This window comes from Erythrolamprus reginae, chromosome 1 (assembly GCF_031021105.1).
Source record: "Erythrolamprus reginae isolate rEryReg1 chromosome 1, rEryReg1.hap1, whole genome shotgun sequence".
Taxonomy (NCBI): domain Eukaryota; kingdom Metazoa; phylum Chordata; class Lepidosauria; order Squamata; family Dipsadidae; genus Erythrolamprus; species Erythrolamprus reginae.
This window is the reverse complement of record NC_091950.1, coordinates 84,200,692-84,222,899: the sequence shown is the minus strand read 5'-3', so window position 1 is coordinate 84,222,899 and position 22,208 is coordinate 84,200,692. Positions and strand designations below refer to the sequence as shown.

General features: G+C 39.8%; 1 protein-coding gene across 1 annotated transcript in view; it reads left to right on the top strand.

Annotated features, from left to right (window-relative positions):
• Positions 1-19,191, top strand: part of RHOV (ras homolog family member V) — a 34,376-nt gene extending 15,185 nt beyond the window's left edge. Inside the window, exons 2-3 of the mRNA XM_070756928.1 lie at positions 13,929-13,987; positions 15,614-19,191. Coding sequence (XP_070613029.1) covers positions 13,929-13,987; positions 15,614-16,054 — 500 coding nt within the window. The 3' untranslated portion in view covers positions 16,055-19,191. The remainder of the gene's footprint in view (positions 1-13,928; positions 13,988-15,613) is intronic.
• The last annotated feature ends 3,017 nt before the right edge of the window (positions 19,192-22,208 follow it).

Below are 22,208 nucleotides of genomic sequence, written 5' to 3'. Positions count from 1 at the left end.
TTGTTTCTTATACAGTAATAGCTTTTTCCTGCAACTTGTAGGATGCTTCCAAAGGTAACACCACAAACGATACATTGTGGTAGACAAGAGTCTTTTTTGAGGGGCAATGATCAAACCTCTGGAGAGTAAAGTCACACCAAATGGCATTTTTACAGTGTTATATACTTTAGCAGTATAATGACATATAGTTCACACAAAATAGGGCATCAGATTTTTTGCATACTAATACTCTGGGCCTAGCAACCATTTTATATTTACAATATGGGTTTGGCAAGTATTGAAATGAGAAATGAGACAAGCGGGAAATGCCCACTATCTTGAAGATCAAGTAAAACTCTCAGCAACTCTTTGACCAGGAACAGGTTAGTCTTCTTTCTTCACAGGTAAACTTTGGCAACAGTCATAGTTGGGTCCTGGCCTTAACAAAGGTAGGGCTTCTTTCGCTTCTGCTCTTTGATGGTTGAGTAGGCATTGTGTTACCTCAATCTATCATTCAGTGGAGATTAGACTATATGTACTATAGAACTTTCCTGACAGTCAGAACGGTTGACCAGTGGAACAGCTTGCCTCCAGATGTTGTGAATGCCCCAATACTGGAAGTTTTAAAGCAGATGTTGGATGACCATCTGTCTGAAGTAGTGTAGGCTTCAAGGTCCCTTCCAACTCTGTTGTTGTTGTTGTTATTATTTTATTTTATTTTATTTTATTTATTTTATTTATTTTTATTTTTATTTATTCATTTGTCCAATACACAAATACATAGGAAGAAAAATAGACATGTAGTAATATATATAAGGGTAAAAGCCAATAGTGGCTTCTAAATCAGCTTGCTACTGGCTCGTGTGGACACATACTTCTGCACATGCCCAGAAACGTCCTGGGCAGGTGCGCGGAACCTCCTGGCGCCATCGCTACTGTTTTTAAGAACTGGTCTGAATCAGGAGTAATTGACCACTGATGTACTCATAAATCAGTGCAGTAATAAATTAAATGTTCATATTTTGCAAGATAGTGTAATAAAAGCATGGTGAATCCAGGGCTGGCTACCCTGAAGTCTAAAAACATCAGTAAGGGCTTTATCTTGTCTTCCACATCTGTGATCAGAAAAATGTACTATGCCAGCCAAAGACACGTCACAGATAGCCCTTGACTTACAACTATAACACAAGTGTACAAAAAAATATTTTTTTTGTATTCATCGCAGTTGACCTTGTACTTTTCTGAATCATTTTTTTTTCTGATTTAAAAAATATATATAGATTTTCTGTAGCAGGTATAGTTTCCACGGAGCAGCATCCTTATTATAAGGTATAGGAAATATACTGGCCACATTAAGAAAACAGTAATTACCACATAGAAACATAGAAGACTGATGGCAGAAAAAGATCTCATGCTCCATTAGTCTGCCCTTATACTATTTCCTGTATTTTTATATTAGGATGGATATATGTTTATCCCAGGCATGTTTAAATTCAGTTACTATGGATTTACCAACCACGTCTGCTGGAAGTTTGTTCCAAGGATCTACTACTCTTTCAGTAAAATAATATTTTCTCATGTTGCTTTTGATCTTTCCCCCAACTAACTTCAGATTGTGTCCCCTTGTTCTTGTGTTCACTTTCCTATTAAAAACACTTCCCTCCTGGACCTTATTTAACCCTTTAATATATTTAAATGTCTCGATCATGTCCCCCCTTTTCCTTCTGTCCTCCAGACTATACAGATTGAGTTCATTAAGTCTTTCCTGATACGTTTTATGCTTAAGACCTTCCACCATTCTTGTAGCCCGTCTTTGGACCCATTCAATTTTGTCAATATCTTTTTGTAGGTGAGGTCTCCAGAACTGAACACAGTATTCCAAATGTGGTCTCACCAGCACTCTATATAGCGGGATCACAATCTCCCTCTTCCTGCTTGTTATACCTCTAGCTATGCAGCTAAGCATCCTACTTGCTTTTCCTACTGCCCGGCCACACTGCTCACCCATTTTGAGACTGTCAGAAATCACTACCCTTAAATCCTTCTCTTCTGAAGGTTTTGCTAACACAGAACTGCAAATACAATACTCAGATTGAGGATTCCTTTTCTCCAAGTGCATTATTTTACATTTGGGAACATTAAACTGCAGTTTCCATTGCTTTGATTCCATTGCACATACATTGAAAATGTAGTAACAGCATAATAACAAAAATGGTATATCAGAAACTTTATGTGATAGAGAAAAACTAAGCACATTTTTGGAATCAGCACATCAGACTCCACAAAACAGATATACAGTATTACCTTTACTGATGATTTTTTTGTGTTGACCAGTATAATTGAGCCTCAAATTTTCGTTAAGAGAGATAGTTATTAAATGAGTCATGCCCCATTTTACAACCTTTTTTTGCCATGGCTATTAAGCACATCATTACAGTCAAGTGAATTGTGCCCTCATTAAGTAAGTCTGGCTTCTCCCATCGATATTGCTTGTCAGAAGCTCCCTAAGAAGGTTGCAAATGACAATCCCAGGACCCCAAGATGCCGTAATCTTTGTAAATATACACCGGTTGCCAAGCACCCAAAGTTTGATCACATGACTGGGGATGCCTCAAAAGTCATGTGTGAAAATTGGTCATAAGTCCCTTTTTTCATTGCTGCTGTAACTTTGACTGGTCAGTAAACAAATGCTTGTAAATCGAGGAGTACCAGTGTGTCAAATAAATTAAAGCTAATTCTCTTTCTATGCCTTTCTTTCTTTCTTTCTTTCTTTCTTTCTCTCTCTCTCTCTCTCTCTCTCTCTCTCTCTCTCTCCCTCCCTCTCTTCCTTCCTTCCTTCCCTCTTTCATTCCTTTCTTTCTTTGATTGATTGATTGATTTATAAGCACCCCAACTCCTTCCAGACTCTTGGTGGCGTACAACAATTTAAAACAATATAAAAACAATTTAAAACCCTAAAGTAATCATTCATATCCTCTTAGCTGGGACTAGATGGTATAGTTCACCAGTCCCAGGCCTGCCAGCAAAGGCAAGTTTTCACAGCCTTCCGGAAGGCCGGGAGGGTAGGGGCAGTGCAGATCTCTTTGGGGCAGTTGGTTCTAGAAATCCAGAGCCGCCACAAGGCCCTCCCACATGGCTCCGCCAGCCGACACTGTCTAGCCAATGGGACCCTGAGAAGGCCAACCCTGTGGGCCCACTGGGAGGTTTGGGTCAGAAGACGGTCCCATAAATAGTCTGTCCGTAAGCCATGTAGGGTTTAACCATCTTATTCCATCCATCATTTTCAGAGCCATGTTTGGTTCCACTCCATTTTTTTTAAAAAAACCCATATTTTGTATTGAATTCTCCACCATGGTTAAAGTAAAGCAAGATGCCTTTTGTTTGACTTGTTAGATACAGCAGAAAAAGAGGGAAGGGGACCAACGTATCATCAGTGTTTTATTGCAAAGTTTTTACCATTATGAGAAAAATATCAGGTTAATACCTGGTAGCCCTTGATTTACAACAGTTCATTTAGTGATCATTTACAGTTACAAGGACACTAAAAAGTGATTTATGATAGCTTTTCACACCTGACCTTTGTAGAAGCCCCATGATCATGTGATCAAAATTCAGATGCTTGTCAAGTGGTCCATACTTATGACTGTTGCTGTGTCCCAAGGTCCCATGATCACCTTTTGCAACATTCTGACAAGCTAAATCAATGGGGAAACCAGATTCATTTAACAACCGTGTTACTAACTGCTCACTAACTGTGTTACTAACTGTAGATGACAACCACGTTACTAATTTATCCACTGAAGTGATTAACATGTTTTTCAAGAAAGATGGTAAAACAGGGCAAAATTCAGTTTAAAAATGTTTCACTTAACAACAGAATTTTTGGTCATAAGTTGAGGATCACACTTTTTTCCTCCACTTCCAAAATATGGGAATGTGAATTTCCATGTATATTGTACATGGCTAAGTTCAGAAGTGTTTGCTTGCTTTGCTTTATTTTTCTGCCTTTTAATTTACAACTTGAAGGACCTTGTTCCCCAGGGGCCTGTCTGGACATTAAAATAATTGCAGAGAAATCTGATGGCTGCCTTTTAATTGTTGAATGTCTAACACCTGTCTGCCCTGTTCTCTCTATATATTCTCACTTAGAGTAATTTTATTACAGGGATTGCGTCCAGCACACTCATAGTGGGGATTACAATAGTTTTACCTCAGTTTTTCCGTTTGGGGCTTGGAACCAGTGGTGAAATTCAATTTTTTTACTACCAGTTCTGTGGGCGTGGCTTGGTGGCACGGCTTGGTGGGTGTGGCAGGGGAAGAATACTGCAAAATCCCCATTCCCACCCCACTCCTAAGGGAAAGATATTGCAAAATCTCCATTCCCACTCCACTCTGGGGCCAGCCAGAGGTGATATTTGCCAGTTCTCTGACTTACTCAAAATTTCCACTCCCAGTTCTGCGAACTACTCAGTTCTCTAGAGCAGTGTTTCCCAACCTTGGCAACTTGAAGATATCTGGACTTTAACTCCCAGAATTCCCCAGCCAGCATTCGCTGGCTGGGGAATTCTGGAAGTTGAAGTCCAAATATGGAACATTGATATGGGTAACAATTCAACCCATATAAAGAATATGCACATTGGGGAATATTGACTGAAATGAAAACTAATATCATTGCACCCAGAAAATGATAGTCTTTGGATATTCCCTAATTTTATGTGATTTTCAAGATTTCTTTCTTTTTACTGCAATGCCAAAATGGCTCTGATTCCCTTTGTACGTAATTATAAACTACAGTTTTCTTTTTTTTCTTTAATTTTTAATTGATTTTTAACAATAACAATAAAACATACACACAACATATAACAGTGTACCCAGTGTTCTTAGTGCTCACTATCCAACCACATTCATACCCATCCACCAAAATGGGGGTTTATTTTGTATACAGTGTTCCCTCGATTTTCACGGGGGTTGCGTTCCGAGACCGCCCGCGAAAGTCGAATTTCTGCTAAGTAGAGATGCGGAAGTAAATACACTATTTTTGGCTATGAACAGTATCCCAAGCCTTTCCTTAACACTTTAAATCCTTAAATTACAATTTCCCATTCCCTTAGCAACCATTTAGATTATTACTCACCATGTTTATTTATTTAAGTTTATTTTAAAAAATGTTTTTTAACGGCAGACGAAAGTTTGGCAATGACATATGATGTCATCGGGCAGGAAAAACTATGGCATAGGGGGGGAAACCGTGAAATATTTTTAAATTAATATTTATGAAAAACCGTGTTATAGACGTTCCACGAAGTTTGAACCCGCGAAAATCGAGGGAACACTGTATACCATTTTAACTCAATATATATCTATTTACATATTATAAAGTGATTCCAATTTATTCTTAATAGCTTGGTCTCGAATTCTACTGATATATATCATGTTTTCTAATAGGAAAAATACCGTATATTATTTTGCACTAGAAAAATTGTATTCCTCCTCCAGTTGGTGTATTCGTTATTACTTTTATTGAGTTGTGGAGGTGCCTTATTGTGTTATATTATCACAGTGTTTTTTAAACTTGGAAACTTTACGGTGTGTGAACTTCAACTCCCCAACATCCCCAGCCAGCATCCAGGCATTCATGGTGGCCAGAGAATTCTGGGAGTTGAAATCCGCACATATTAAAGATGCAGAGTTTGGAAAACACTGAACTGGAATTTGTGCTGAACTCATTTCCTGACATGCTTGAAAAACTAAACTGTCTTTTGAAAAGGATATTGAGGTCTCCAGCAGATGGTTTCAAAGATAGCTTGATATTGTCTTCTTGACAGCAATACGGAAGTGGTTTGCTCTTGCCTTATTTGTTTTTACTTCCCAGTTTAGGCTTTAGCCCAGACATTTCCTGCTGGTTTTTGTGTATGAATGCATGTGCATATACATACACATTCATATATACATCATCCCATTCTTGAGAGTCTTATTATGCTATTTATTTAATCCAATTTTGGAACCGCCCATTTCCCTCGCAGAGGAACTGTGGGTGGTGTGCAAATAAAATATTACAACCTAAAATATAAAATGTTAAATAAAATTTTAAAAGAGGCAAGGGTGGTTGAAATTCAATGTTAAGAATTAATTAAAAGGCAGAGGGAAGGCTTTTGGGGTGCTAACCAGTACTCCTCTATACATCCCAAGTAAGGTCACAGGGCCATGTTTTCACCCGTTTGTTTACATTTCAATATACAGTGGTACCTCTACTTACGAACTCAATTCATTCCGTGACCAGGTTCTTAAGTAGAAAAGTTTGTAAGTCGAAGCAATTTTTCCCATAGGAATCAATGTAAAAGCAAATAATGCATGCAAAACCATTAGGAAAGAAATAAAAACTCGGAATTTGGGTTGGAGGAGGAGGAGGAAGAAGAGGAGGACAGTCGCTACCGAAGGAAGAAGGTGAGGTGAGGGGAATCAAAAGAATTCAAAACTTTAAGGCTTAAAAAAAAGAGGGACTTTGAGGCGTCAAGGAGGTGTATGCGCCTCCCATGCACCTGGCACAAGGCTGCCACCCATCCACTGTGCTAGACAGAGAAACCCTGGTGGGCGAGAGGGGGGAACGTCCCATTCCTTTGATCGAAAAGCGGTGGCTGCTGCTACCTGCTTCCTCTTCCTTCCCATGCTGAAGATCTCCCTTCTACTCTCGCTTGCGTGCTTTGTAGCCGGCACCTTTCCTTCACTGTGGTGACTCCTCAGTTTGGCTGAAGCCGAGTTGATCCGGCCGGAGTGAAGCGCCCCCTTTTGCGCCCAGACGTTCCGGGAGGTTGTATGGGTGGCAGTGCGAGGGAGTCACCACAGCGAAGTGATTTATTCCCTCTCCAAGCACTTAGAGAAAGGAAAATGCTCCGTTTGCTCTGGACTGCCAAATCCTCCTTAAGTGCGACTGAAAGTCTCCTCTGGCAGCCCAGAAAAGCCCAAGATGGCCGGGATTAAAGGGGGAATGGCAGGAAGCTGGCCGGGCCTTTGTGCCACTCTCAAATTTCCTGGGAAACTTTTCCAGGTTCAGGTTCTTAAGTAGAAAATGGTTCTTCAGAAGAAGCAAAAAAATCTTGAACACCTGGTTGTTATCTAGAAAAGTTCTTAAGTAGAGGCGTTCTTAGGTAGAGGTACCACTGTATTTTATACTCCTAAAACTTCACATTAGGGCCATATCTCATTCTAGGATTGGTTTCCTCATTTGTGTTTTGTTTCTTCCACCAATTCTCTCTTCATCCAATCACTGAGCATGAACTGAGCAACAGATGTGAGAGTCTGCCTATAAAAATTCATGGTAGAAACTTTAAAAAGCAGGAGGTTTGGGAATAGTTCATGGGGCGCTCACAATAAGGGTGGGGGGAGAAGTAATGAGGTTGGTTGATATGGCCAATTCAATACCCAATTATCCACATTGTGGCTTAGCCAGGGGTGGGCTGCTGGGGGCTCACAGGGGTTCAGGGGGCTGTTTTTTCACCATCCCAGGCTTCAGTAAGGCCTGTGCACATTCGCAGGGGTGGGTTGGGAGGGAAGGGATGTGGGCACATTCGCAGGGGTGGGTTGGGAGGGAAGGGATGTGGGCACATTCGCAGGGGTGGGTTGGGAGGGAAGGGATGTGAGCACATACATACATGCTAGAATACGCACACACACACACAAAAATTGTTCATCATCACACATGGAGGGTCTCGTGCTTGGGACTGGACAAGAAAACCACTCAGGTTTTTTTCCTACTCTGTTAGTCTATAACACTGTTTCCCAACGTTGGCAACTTGAAGATATTTGGACTTCAACTCCCAGAATTCCCCAGCCAGCGAATGCTGGCTGGGGAATTCTGGGAGTTGAAGTCCAGGTATCTTCAAGTTGCCAAGGTTGGGAAACACTGATGTATAAGACCAGCCAAGGCAGGGACCCAACTCCAGAAAAGTCCTCCATGTGCTGTGGAGACTGGTACCTGTATTCCAAAGTGGCAAAAGTACAGCTGACAAGGGTGTACTAAGGATTTGGAGGTGACTCAGACAGAGGCTTTGCCTGATTGTACCGAAAGACCCCGAGGCAACAAGAGTTATTTCATCCAGAACAGGGCTGCAAACGCTACAGCCTTCATTTCCCTAATGACAAGATGCCTGAGAAAAGATTAGCGGGAGTTCTTTTTCTCCCAAATAAAGAACTTCCCTGTACTCAAGGGTAACCTGGCAATATCTCTGGTTGGTGTTAAGTGCCTTCTGTTGTCTCCTTTAAGACAGGATGTCTCCCTTTCCCCCATTACACTCTCCTGCTAATTGTGCATTTTGGCCTTGATTTATTTTTATCACCTATCTTCCCTCTGCTTCCTGCATTTTTAGCTAGCTCTCCACTGTTTTCACAAAGGGTTACAGGAGAGTGAATTGTTCTCAGTTCTTTTCTACAAATTTATTCAGAGAAGTTTGTTTGTTGGAGGAAGGGAGGTGTGGGGAGTTTTAGGAGGTGTATTTTAATTTTCATCCTGTATCCCCCATGCCTGTCTTTTTTTCTCTCTCTGAAAAATTTGATGTGATTGGACATCACATCAAATGGAGCTGCAGAGATCAGAGGACCTGACATTTATTGTTTGTTTGTTTTGTCAAGTACTATTGGTAGTATACAAAGATATAACAATGTTTATATACATGATACTAGTAAGAGAGAAACATTAGAACAGGGGACGGAAGGCACCGGACCAGACTACCTCCGGGACTGCCTTCAGCCACACGAATCCCAGTGACCGATTAGGTCCCACAGAGTTGGCCTTCTCCGGGTCCCGTCGACTAAGCAATGCCCTCTGGCGGGACCCAGGGGAAGAGCCTTCTCTGTGGCGGCCCCGGCCCTCTGGAATCAACTCCCCCCGGAGATCAGGACTGCCCCCACCCTCCTATCCTTTCGGAAGCTCCTGAAAACCCACCTGTGTCGCCAGGCATGGGGAAATTAATATACCCCTCAGCTATTATGATTTATGTATGGTTTATGTGGGTTGTATGATTGTTTTTTATTATAAGGGTTTTAAATACTGTTTTTAATATTGGATTTGTACTCTGTATATTGCATGTTGTGAGTCACTCCGAGTCTTCGGAAAGGGGTGGCATACAAATCTAATAAATAATAATAAATAATAATAATAAGACACGCTGATGCACTTATGCACGCCCTTTACTGACCTCTTAGGAATCAGGAGAGGTCAATAGTGGATAATAATAATAATAATAATAATAATAATAATAATAACAACAACAACAACAACAACAAACAACAATAATAACAATAATAATTTATTAGATTTGTATGCCGCCCCTTTCCGAGGACTCAGAGCGGCTCATAACAAGCAATACATATACAAATCCAATATTAAAAACAATTTTTAAAAACCCTTATAAAAAACAATCATACAATCCAGACAAACCATAGGTAAATTGAAACAGCTAGGAGTATATCAACTTCCCCATGCCTGGCAACATAGATGGGTTTTCAGGAGTTTGCGAAAGGCAAGGAGGGTGGGGCAGTCCTAATCTCCGGGGGGAATTGATTCCAGAGGGCTGGGGCCGCCACAGCGAAAGCTCTTCCCCTGGGTCCCACCAGACGACATTGTCATCTAAGGGTAAAGTTTAGTCTAAGGGTAAAGTTTTGGGGGTTAGGTGATGATACTACAGAGTTAGGTAGTTATTTAGTTATTTAGTTTATATAAACTATATGTAGCTTAGAGGTGAGAAGACCCAAAAATTCATTATCTTCAAGTAGCAGAAAGCAGCACAAAGGAGAGTACAGTAATACCTCATGATACGAACTTAATTGGTGCAAGGAGGAGGTTCGTAAGATGAAAGGTTCGTAAGACGAAACATTGTTTCCCATAGGAAACAATGTAAAGTCAATTAATCCGTGCAACCAAAAAAAACCCCGCAAAAAAACGGCTTTCGGTGACTGCTGGGAAGCCGCGCGGCTGTTTTAAAAGGTCGCAGCCGGCCTGGGGGGCTTCCCAGAACCCCCCGAACCCCGAACCCGGGTTCGGAGGGGTGCTGGCAAGCCCCCCAGGCCAGCTGCGACCTTTTAAAACAGCCGCACCGCTTCCCAGCTGTCTCCTGAAGCCGAACGCTAAAGCCAAACTTCCGTGTTTGGCTTCGGGAGACAGCTGGGAAGCGGCGCGGCTGTTTTAAAAGGTCGCAGCCGGCCTGGGGGGCTTCCCAGCAACCTCCCGAACCGAACCCGGGGTTCAGGAAAATTTTGCCTCTTCTTACGAACTTTGTTCGAGTTACGAACCGTCGTTCGGGAGGCTTCTGGGAAGCCCCGCCGCCCGGCTATCACCTTTTAAAACAGCCGCGCGGCTTCCCAGCAGTCTCCGAACGCCAGTTCGTAACTCGAAAAAGGTTCGTAAGAAGAGGCAAAATTTTTCTGAACCCCGGGTTCGTATCACGAGTTGTTCGTAAGACGAGGGGTTCGTATCTTGAGGTACCACTGTATTTAATTTTAGCTATTCCATACAATAGGGTTGGATGGAACAGTAGGAGAAATGTTTTTATAAATGTTTTATTATTTCTTCAGTTCTCAATCAGTGTCCACTAGATCAGGAGTCTCCAACCTTGACAACTTTAAGACTTGTGGACTTCAACTTCCAGAGGTCCTCAGCCAGCTTTGCATCGTAGTCCACAAGTCTTAAAGTTGCCAAGATTGTAGACCTCTGCACTAGATAATGTGTAAACCATTCACATTCTGAATTTTGTGAATTGAATTGGATCAGCTGTATTTTAAAGTCTGGACCTGACCAATCTCGTTAGGATGCCAATATTTAAAATTTTCCTTGTATTAAGTTAACAAGGAACTGTGGAAATATTTGAAAAATTAGGAGGTAAAGTTTATTTTTAAATGTTTTTTTTATTCTCGGCATTTAGCAGACTACGCTTTTAAATGTGTACTTTTTTAGATTAACAAATGGTTAATGGCTTGCAAGACTGTTTTGGTATATTGTTTGGTTACTTATGCAAGTTAATAGTTCAGCTGTGTTTATGAAAGAAATGACATACAAGAACGTTCTCTTATTTATGAGGAAAATATTCTTTCTCAATTTGAACTACAATTCTTGAGCTGATTTATGAACTACCGTACTTAGACACAACAGACAAATAACCAGGCCTTTCTGGGCCTCACCACTGTATAGAGTTATAAAGATCCACCTTTTATGAAGGAAAGTTTGGACAAATAAGTTGTCTTTCAAATAAATACTGCCTGCCACCATTGATATTCATGTTGAGCAACCTTTGATAGCCTTTCAAGGAATTTGTGCATTTACTATGAACGCACTATGAAACTTGGTGTTCCAGCCCTCTCCTTATGTCATTTGGAAACCAGGCCATTTAGAAACCAAGAAAAAAAAGGAGAGAAGAGGATGAAACAGATAGGGGGGGAGTGGGGGGGGGGAAGGAAGGAAGGAAGTTAAAGAGAGAGAGAAAGAAAGAAAGAAAGAAAACCGTAATTGCCAGTTATACACATCTCTGTTTTGCTTTTCTCACTCAATTTGCCCTCCACGTTTTATCAGTTCAAATCCAATTGCTTTGGCCCACAAATGCAAGGATATACAGTACAGTATATGGTATACGTTGCTTTGAAGAGTCGCTAGAAGCAATAAGAGAAAAAGGGAAGCCCATGTCAGTTTCGGCCCTAAGGGACTGCAGGCTTAATGACAGGTTGTTCTTATGGAAACTGTTAGGAGCTGCCAGACCCCCAATGGAGAAGATAGAGGTAGTTGCACTGAAGGGCTACCAAAATTTTTACTACCACACTGTGGGCATGGCTTATGCATTTTCTTTCAACATTTTTCAATGCAAATTGGGGTGCAGCTCCATTTTCTCTACCCCACTGCATCCCGTCCCCCCCATCCAGGCAGTAGCCCACCCCTGGGTAGCTGGTAGTTTTTATTCTCAAATGCCCACATGGGAGCAACACCCCACTTTCAAATAGCTTAAGTCACAGAGTTTAGGATTATTCGTGGACTAACCCTGACCTGCTATAGCTAAGACGAACAAAACACGAAGGAAGGTAAAAGAACAACTTCTGTGCCTGCTGGGTGGAGCAGTTTTTAAAAACCTTTTCGGAGTTCATTGCAATTATGCAATGATGTTTGTGGCAAATACTAATAAGGTTTCGCTGTTAACAGTAAACAACTCTGGATCTGCAGCATAGATATCGGCTCCCAGAACATCTCTGAGATGACAAAAAGCAGAAAGGATGGCTGAGCATTTAGGCTTCTTGCTTTTCTACTGTTTGCTTTTGGAAAAGCTACTTTCCTATACTGTAAATAGTAGAGACACAAGGACATCGTGTTTAATTGTGTATGCATTTATTTCAGCAGTGGGTTGTTCCCAGTTCAGACCGCTTCTAAGAATTGGTAGCGCCGGCAGTGAGAGGCTCCGCCCACTCACCCAGGAAGTTTCTGCACATGTGCAGAAGCGTCACACACACATACAGGCAAGCCAGTAGCGAAGGGTTTTAGAACCTACTACTGGTTAATTTGTGTTAGCTAATCATAGCATATGATACTAAAGAGCCATTTACCAATTGGGATGACCGCATTTCAGACCTGGTTCTGTATTTTGATATTTAAAGCCCTCTTAACAATCCTGAGGCACTATTACTACTACTACTACTAATAATAATAATAATAATAATAATAATAATAATAATAATAATAATAATAATAACAACAACAACTACTACTACTACTATTACTACTACTAATAATAATAATTAGAACAACAATAATAATAATAATAACAACAATAACAATTATTATTATTATTATTATTATTATTATTATTATTATTATTATTATTATTATTATTATTATAGCTAGGAAGCAGCTGCATTAATCCTGGTCTTCTGTGTTTAAATATTTGGCTAGCTTAATAATATGGTCGATTGTTTGACTGCCACCTTTCGATTTGACTGGACGTCAACAACAGTACCCCATATGTTGAAGAGTTGCCAAATTTGAAATTGCATAACTTTTCTGGTGCCTTCTCAGGGGCCATGCTGGCTGGAGTTGATAGAAACTATCATCTTAAAACATCAGATTATGAAAGGGTGATCCAGAGTTTCGTCATATTTCCAGAGCCTACTTAGATCATAGGCATAATGGCATCTACTCTCGGTTATTGGTTCAGCACATCAACATAGATGGGAGTGTGGAACATAGATACTGCAGGACCTGGAAAAACTGGCTCATGTTTGCTTTGAGATGGAATATATACTTTTCCTGCAATCGTTTATTAAGATGTAGGTGGCCAGGCAAAGGCAATACTTCAATCCAGGTTAAAATTATTAGTATAGAGTTGGGTGTGTTTTGGTAATAAATCTTCTATAGCAGTGATGGCGAACCTATGGCATGGGTGCCACAGCTGGCATGCAGAGCCATATCTGCCGTTGTCCTAGCCCAGCTCAAACATGCATGTGTGTGCTGGCCAGCTGATTTTTGGCTTGCACAGAGGCTCTGGGAGGGCATTTTTGGCTTCCAGAGAGCCACTGGGGGGATAGGGGAAGGCGTTTTTACCCTCCTTGGCTCCAGGGAAACCTTTGGAACCTAGGGAGGGTAAAACATGATCCTACTGGCCCACCAGAAGTTGGAAAACAGGCCGTTGCAGGCCTCCAGGGGGTAGGGGAAACTGTTTTTGCCCTCCCCAGACATTGAATTACTGGTGTGGGCACTCACACATGTGTGATAGTGCACAGGCACACTCTTTTGGCACCCGAGGAAAAAAAAGATTCGCCCTCACTGTTCTATAGCATTTGCTCAGTATTTTCAAATGTTCCCTCTCCAGCATTTGGGGTAATATTTGTGCAGCTTCCCACCTTCAAAGCCCTCTCTGGATTGATGCTAGGGAAGGTGAATGGCATACATCAATTACTTAGTGATTTTCTCTTTCTCTTCACAGTTCAAGTCTTGGTTGATGGTGCACCTGTTCGTATCCAGTTGTGGGACACAGCAGGACAGGTGAGGTCTATAAAAGTAAAAGATTGAAATAAGATATCTGTAAAAACTAAACTTATCTTTCTAAAATTTTTCTGCTATTTTATACTCAACTTTATCTCTTATTTACATATAATGTAATTTTTAGTTATACTATAACTGTAGCACAATTTTTTAATATAGATTTGCCGTTCACCCGCCCGATTCTTACTATGTGTTTTGTTGTTTTGTTGTTACTGTACATTGTTCATTGTTATTTGTATATTGTTATGTTTATTGTATATATTCTTGTAAATAAAATTTATATTTAAAAAATTAATAAATAAAAGTAAAGAATATTTGCCACTCTGGTTCAAATGCCATGCTAAGGATGATATTTTAAAAAAGACAATAATTCAGTTAAAAAAACCCTCTGACATTCAGTGGCAATCCACAGCATAGTTCTGCCATATTTTACATTAAAATAATATTTCCGTATTAGAGAGGAGACACCCTGTGCTTCCTTCTGGTGAGTTCTTATTTGAAATGACCTTTGAATTGGGAATTCCTGGAATTGCATAATATGCTAATAATATGTTATGGATGCCGTCTTGCATTCCTGGAAGAAACCTGGGTTATAAATCTAACCAACAAACTGATATAATTTTCTTGTTTATGTTACTTATGGCTTGCTAACTAATTTATTTATATTTTTGCAACAAAAATTCCTTTTATGAAATACTATGTCTGGAGACCCCATGATTTTTTAAGGGAAATATTAATTGGAACAAGTGTTTTGAATTTGATTGTTTACATGGTTGGGAAGCCATTTTACCTCACTACTTCAATGGTCTAATTAGCAAATTTACCTATTTTTTAAAACATTATTAAACCAAGCCACAGTGACTGCATTTACACATGACACTAGCCATTAACTGGGAGAGCTTAATATTTTTAGAGCAATGGGCAAATCTGGGATTTTGAGAATGTTCTGAATGTGCGCAGAGAATGGATATTTCGGATTACAAACATCCAAAACAGGCAAAATGGTGAAGTTATTTCCTTGCCATATTCCTCTAGAATATTTTCGAATATCTCAGTTTTATGCTGATTTTTTCTGTGCACATTACAAATAGAGCAGTTTTATTTTCTAATAACGCCCCTGGCGTTTATGAACAGCCCAGCCTAGAAACATTTTGGGATTTAAAAAAGGTGAATTATTGGAAAAGAAAGTATGGTGAGACTGAAGATCGTTGGCTTCCTTTGTATTTACAGTATTAATTTCAATGATCAAAGTCTCAAGACATAAAATCTGGAGAACAAAAGAACTGTCCACAAGGACATTAATGCCCCCAGTCCAGGACTCTGGACATAAACTCTAATGGTGGGGTTTATCTAACATGCTCAGGCAAAATTTGTTTAGATTAGTTTTAGCTTAGTCTAATGTGTGAACTGAACCATTAATTTTATACTTAGTTAGTAGCTATTAATTGACTTAATTCTCCTCTTAAAAGCACTTGGGAAAGTTCAAATGATTTCTAAGCTTTGGATGATTTTGCTGGTAGAAAGTTGGAAAAGTTTGGAGCTTTGTGGAAAAGATGAGATTGCAATGCCTTCCAAGTATAATATATCTGATACAAATTGATCTCCATGTTTCTTTTCTCTATATAGGAAGACTTTGATTGCCTCCGCTCCCTCTGCTACTCTGACACAGATGTCTTCCTGGTCTGCTTCAGTGTTGTAAATCCCACCTCCTTCCAAAACATTACAGAAAAATGGATTCCAGAAATAAGAACTCACAACCCCCATACACCAGTCGTGCTAGTAGGGACGCAAGCTGACCTAAGAGATGACGTCAAAGTATTAATCAACCTGAATGACTCCCATGTGAAACCTGTGCCGAGAACACAAGCAGAAGGCCTGGCTGAAAAAATCCGGGCTCAGACTTATGTAGAGTGCTCTGCGTTGACTCAAAAGAACTTGAAGGAGGTTTTTGACACCGCCATTGTTAGTGCAGTTGAATACAAAGCCCAACAGGAAAAGAAGATGACGGCTAAAGGAATCAAAACTCTCTCTAAGTGCCGATGGAAGAAATTCTTCTGCTTTGTCTGAAACTGACTCCAGTAAGAAACATTTGTAAGCCAAAGTAGCCTGAAGGTCAAGCTCTTGATGGATTATGGCAAAGCGTGCCTGGGAGTCAAGAAGGAGAAGGGTAGCATCAAATGGCCCATACTACCTTCCAACATCTGGGACAGGATGGTCTGATCATGCTGATGAACTGAGTCCAGCAACCAAGTTAATTTATATATATACATATATTTCAAGCAGGATGACCAGTTTTTACAGGTTTTGAAAGCTTGGCAGCATATTAATTGAACAAATTAATGAAATCTGGGAATGGGAATCCCAACATGCCTACAGGGCACGAGAGCAGGGAAGGTTGAATGAAACTTGATTTAATGCTTCAGTTATAAATTGGAGAGTTATATCTCATTTTCAAGTCATAATAATGGATAGAGGTTTGATGCAGAGAATTAAGGCAGGACCAAAATTTCCACTTCAGCCCTCTTAAAAGTAAAAGAAAGTAAAATAAGACTTCAAGATATAACTGAGGATTAATCCATGTTTGAGGTGAAGAGTGGCTATGTCACATTGTTAAAACAACACAATAGTTCCCAATGAAATTATGTGGGAAAATACCTATGGCTCAAAAAACGACAGTGTGATATACTGTAGTGGTATTCTAAGAATATTTGGATTCATATGTGAAAAGCATACCACAAACTGAAATATTGCAGAAAATATGTGATTATATATGTGTGTATACTTGAGTGTGAAATAATTTCTGAACAGGAATATAGTCTGGGCATCCACTGAAAAGATTGATGCGTGATTTGCTTTGATGTAAACTTTCTGTGTGAACAAACTTTCCAATTCATTTCTAAAGACATCCTTAGAAAGTATGATTTTAGCATAGTTTAACCTTTTCAAACTAAATTCAAGATTAAAAGTCCAGCAGCTCTGAGTATGCATTCTTTTTCCTCCCTAAATTATGCTCTGTTGACATATTCTTAGACTTTCCATGCTAGGCAAACCGATACTATATTGTCTATTTTAATAAGATGCCACCCAGTACTATGCCAATCATGCTATTTAGGTGGACGGAAATTAGCAATTCTTGTTATACATTTATATCAGGGATTGAGTCCTAAATCATATTCCTTTGTATTTCGTTGCTAATACTGAAGGCTTAATGTTCCCTCCCTGAAACCTGTAGCAGAATAATCAGGTTTACCAAGTTAGAAATTAATATTTATGTTGTGTAACTATTACAGCTAGATGAAGTTTGTATCTGAGATGGAAAGATAACCACACACCAAAAGATTGAATTAAAAGCACAATCACAAAGGGAACTTATGACACAGTATTTTCCAAAAGTATAAAGCAGCTTCCCTATCCTGATGTTCTCTGCTGTAGGTACATTAGGATACAATGACCATAAATCTATAGCTCGACATAAATGTGTATACAGTGTTCCCTTGATTTTCACGGGTCCGAACTTCGCGAAAGTCTATACCATGTTTTTTTAAAAAAATTCTATTAAAAAAATACTCCGTGGTTTTTTTGCACACCGAGGGTTTTCTGGGGCTGCCCGATGTACAGCACTGTGCGTTGTAACTCTCCTCCTCCCCACCTCCACCTCAGCCTTTATTCTTTAAATAAAAGCTCCATTTCCACTCCAGCCTTCTGATCCCACCCCTTTAATTCTTGGAGCATTGGTACGCTCCAATTGAAGCCGAGCCTAATTGCCGTCTGCCGCCGCTGCAGCGAGTACAGCAAAGGCCCCTGCTTGCCGCCCCGTTGCCCCTGGGGGTTCTGGGGGTAAGTAAAACCAGGAATGGAGGAGGGAGGAAGGAAGGAAAGAAAGGGAGCATCTCTTCTTCGCAGAAATTTGACTTTCGCGGGCAGTCTTGGAACGTATCCCCCGCGAAAGTCAAGGGAACACTGTAATGGGAGAATAGTCCAGCACATCTGAAGAGCATTAATTGAGAAAAGCATCTTCCAGCGCCCAAGGTTGAGAAGCACTGTGCTAGAGAGTTAACCAATTCATGTTCTATTTTTGGCACAGGTGCACATGCGCAGTCACTAAAGAGGAGAATAGTGGTCCAAAAAAGAAAGAAAAAAAATTGCCATCTTTGATGGCACTCAGGTGTGAAAATGTTTGCCGTTTTAAATGATTCAAGACAAATTCTGCTTGAAAGGTTTGAGGGAAATGGAGATAAAATATGAGAGGAAATGAGAAAATGAAAAAGGGAAGAAGCAAGTGATAGAAGAAGGAGAAGGCAAGTGATAGCAAGGAGGGAGAGAGATTGAGAAAGGGGGGAAGGGAGAGAGAAGGTGGAAGGCAGGCGAAGAGAGCAAAGGAAAGCTATGGAGGCAACATTGACAAGGTCAGTCCATCACGGATATTGGATTTGAAACAGGCTTGTTGATCATACGTGTTCTCTACAAATTATTTCCATAACCTGCAATGACATCTGAAGTTGTTTACACATTGGATTGTTTCCTAGGTATCCTATAAATGCACATACATAGTTGAATCATATTTTAGATCCTCTCCAGATATGAAGACAAATATCAGTCATCACGGCCAAACCTGATATGAATGATCAAATGTGATCATCTTCTCTATATCCTTTTTTTTTTTTTTTTTTTTTTGCCACAGGTATGTACACTGGGAAGCTGAGTTGTGACTACTCACCTTTGTGGTCTACACAGAAATGTATCAATGTTTTGGAAATGTGTCATTGTGGAAACAGCCATTGAGCATTGTGTGGCATACTTCAGTTCTGCTGTATAAAAAGAAAATGTTTACAAATGGGTCTTTATGCATTTCCAATGGGCATCACAAAAGAGTCCTGGAACAGTCTTAGCTGAGGATCAGACCTCAAAAGTAGTGCCAATTTAGCAGGAATTCATAGGTACCGTCTTATTTCCCCCATTTTATTCAAAATTCATTAAGAATATTTGGTTGTTGTTGATGCATATTGATGGTTACCCAACAATGTTCTTTTACAGTAAAGAAATAATGCTTATTCCATGCCTTAGAGATTGCACATCATTCTTTTTTCTGTGTCAAATATATTCTATTTGAACATAATTATTGTTTGCATTGTATTATTTTCTCTGTTCTGCTATATGATGCAGATAAATAAATAAAAAACCAAAGAAGACAACTTCAAGCCACAGACTATTGTACTTAGCCATTCATTTAGATATATGGTGGTACAGATTGCATATTTAAAAATCACTTTTGATCACTATAAAAGTCATTTTTTAAAAAGTCATTACAACATGACACACGAATTCTCATTGAAGTTGTAAATATAAGCTAAATTAAATATTACATCATTTCTGTTTATGCATACACACAAATTGTTGATGGTATTAGTATACAGAGGTTGCTCAGTAATCACTATGTTCAAAAATCCACACAAAATTGTGTGTTCAGCAAAGAGAGAAGTTAGGACCTCTAAAACAGTTTGCCTAGGATAAGCACTTCCTGAAACTTATGACTTTCCTAGCTTATTCAATTCAATTCAATTTATTAGATTTGTATGCCACCCCTCTCTGAAGACTCGGGGCGGCTCACAACAATAAAAAAACTATAACAGTGAACAAATCTAATATTAAAAGAAAAGATATATAAAACCCCAACAATTAAAACCGTACAACACATACATACCAAACATAAAATATAAAAGCCTGGGGGAGGTGTCTCAGTTCCCCCATGCCTGGCGATATAGGTGGGTCTTGAGTAATTTGCGAAAGACAAGGAGAGTGGGGGCTGTTCTAATCTCTGGGGGGAGTTGATTCCAGAGGGCCAGGGCCACCACAGAGAAGGCTCTTTCCCTGGGGCCAGCCAAATGACATTGTTTAGTCAACGGGACCCGGAGAAGGCCAACTCTGTGGGACCTTATCGGTCGCTGGGATTTGTGCGGTAGCAGACGGTTCTGGTAAACTTACCATGGACTAGGCACCTACCTAGTTGTGATGAACTAACATAAAAAATTGAAAGCAGAAAGTCTGAAAATATGATCACACTCAAACACAGAATTAGATCTGTTATTGTCAATAGATGCTCTGTATAGAAGTTGCATGACTGATTGGAATGCAGTGGGTAGATGCTTTATGATTCTGGCCTTGAACCATTGCTACAATCACTTGCAAGTCTTGCAGCTATCTGAAAACAAAAACAAATGGTCAGTCCCTAGCTCATGGCAAGCATCTACATGTTTCAGCAACCAGGCATCCTTTAGTAATCCTGGAAAAACTCTTGTCTGTCTACCAATGTGTGATGAAATCTGGATATTGTAAGCATTGCATGAAGTGAAAGTCGGTGTGTGCAGGATTTTTTAAGTAACAATATAGCCTCTGAATAGTTATGTGATTTGGGTTGCAAAGATATGACAACAAGAACAAAACAAAATGCAGACCACAAGATTTTATGGTGGCTGAAAAGGAGCAGGCTACTCATAGATATCATTTATACCTTTTTCTCCCTAAAAGACAGTAATTGGAAAATATCTGATCATCAAAACTGCTGATTGAAATACATTTTGGGAAGTGCTACATAAAATCTGAGATATTTGCCGCCCTGTGCCATCTTTAATTATCTTTAACTTAGTGCATTTCAAATGTATTGGCATTAGAGGAGGGGGGTCATACTCAATTTCATTGAGGGCTGCATCAGGATTATGTTTGAACTTAGGGGGCCAGGTGGGTATGGCCAGTTCAATGTCACTTGTGTCAACGGAGGGCCGGTCCATTTTATTTATTTATTTTATTTTATTTATTTTATTTATTTTATTTATTTTATTTATTTTATTTATTTTATTTATTTTATTTATTTTATTTATTTTATTTATTTTATTTATTTTATTTATTTTATTTATTTTATTTATTTTATTTATTTTATTTATTTTATTTATTTTATTTATTTTATTTATTTTATTTATTTTATTTATTAGATTTGTATGCTGCCCCTCTCCGCAGACTCGGGGCGGCTCACAACAACAATAAAACAATTCATGACAAATCTAATAATTTAAAAAACATTTTTTTAAAAAACCCATTATTAAAAGCAAGCATACACACAAACATACCATACATAAATTGTATAGGCCCAGGGGAGATGCCTCAGTTCTCCCATGCCTGACGGCAGAGGTGGGTTTTAAGGAGTTTACGAAAGGCAAGGAGGGTGGGGGCAATTCTAATCTCCGGGGGGAGTTGCTTCCAGAGGGTCGGGGCCGCCACAGAGAAGGCTCTTCCCCTGGGACCCGCCAAACGACATTGTTTAGTCGACGGGACCTGGAGAAGGCCAACTCTGTGGGACCTAATCTGTCGCTGGGATTCATGTGGCAGAAAGCGGTCCCGGAGATATTCTGGTCCGATGCCATGAAGGGCTTTATAGGTCATAACCAACACTTTGAATTGTGACCGGAAATTGATCGGCAACCAATGCAGACTGCGGAGTGTTGGTGTAACATGGGCATATTTAGGAAAGCCCATGATTGCTCTCGCAGCGGCATTCTGCACAATCTGAAGTTTCCAAACACTTTTCAAAGGTAGCCCCATGTAGAGAGCATTACAGTAGTCGAATCTCAAGGTGATGAGGGCATGAGTGACTGTGAGCAGTGAGTCCAGATAGGGCCAATTTTCAATGGAGAGGCACCGCGGGCCAGGCCTTCACTGTTCCCAGGGCAGCTGCATGGGTCTTGAGTTTGACACCCCTGCATCCAAGCTAGCCATACCCTGACAATTCCATTCATCTAAAAAATACCAACTAATCTAGAGCCCAGTCCAGATAAGTAAGCAATAGAATCTACATGTTAGAACTTCATCCATTTGATATTCCTTGGTTGCATTATATCCCAAAACATTTACTGTCAAAGTAAATGAAAAGTCTGTTTACAACTTTAATATTTGTCTAGACCTTGATTTTGAATAGTTTCTATCCACGCGTTTGCACAACAGCACAAATGCAACACACATATTTTAGAAAAGAAGTCAACTTGTGGGTCTCTGGGTTTTGTTGAATAATAACTCTCAGAAGCCACTGTCTGCCTTGCTGATAGTGCAGCAGTTCATGAATAATCACATTTTTCTATGCTTCTTCTTGTACATATGCATCCATATTTGTGCAGCTTTTTCACGTTTTTTCTCATCACTGCCATTAAAGAAGTGGGCAAGTGTGCCAGGAGTT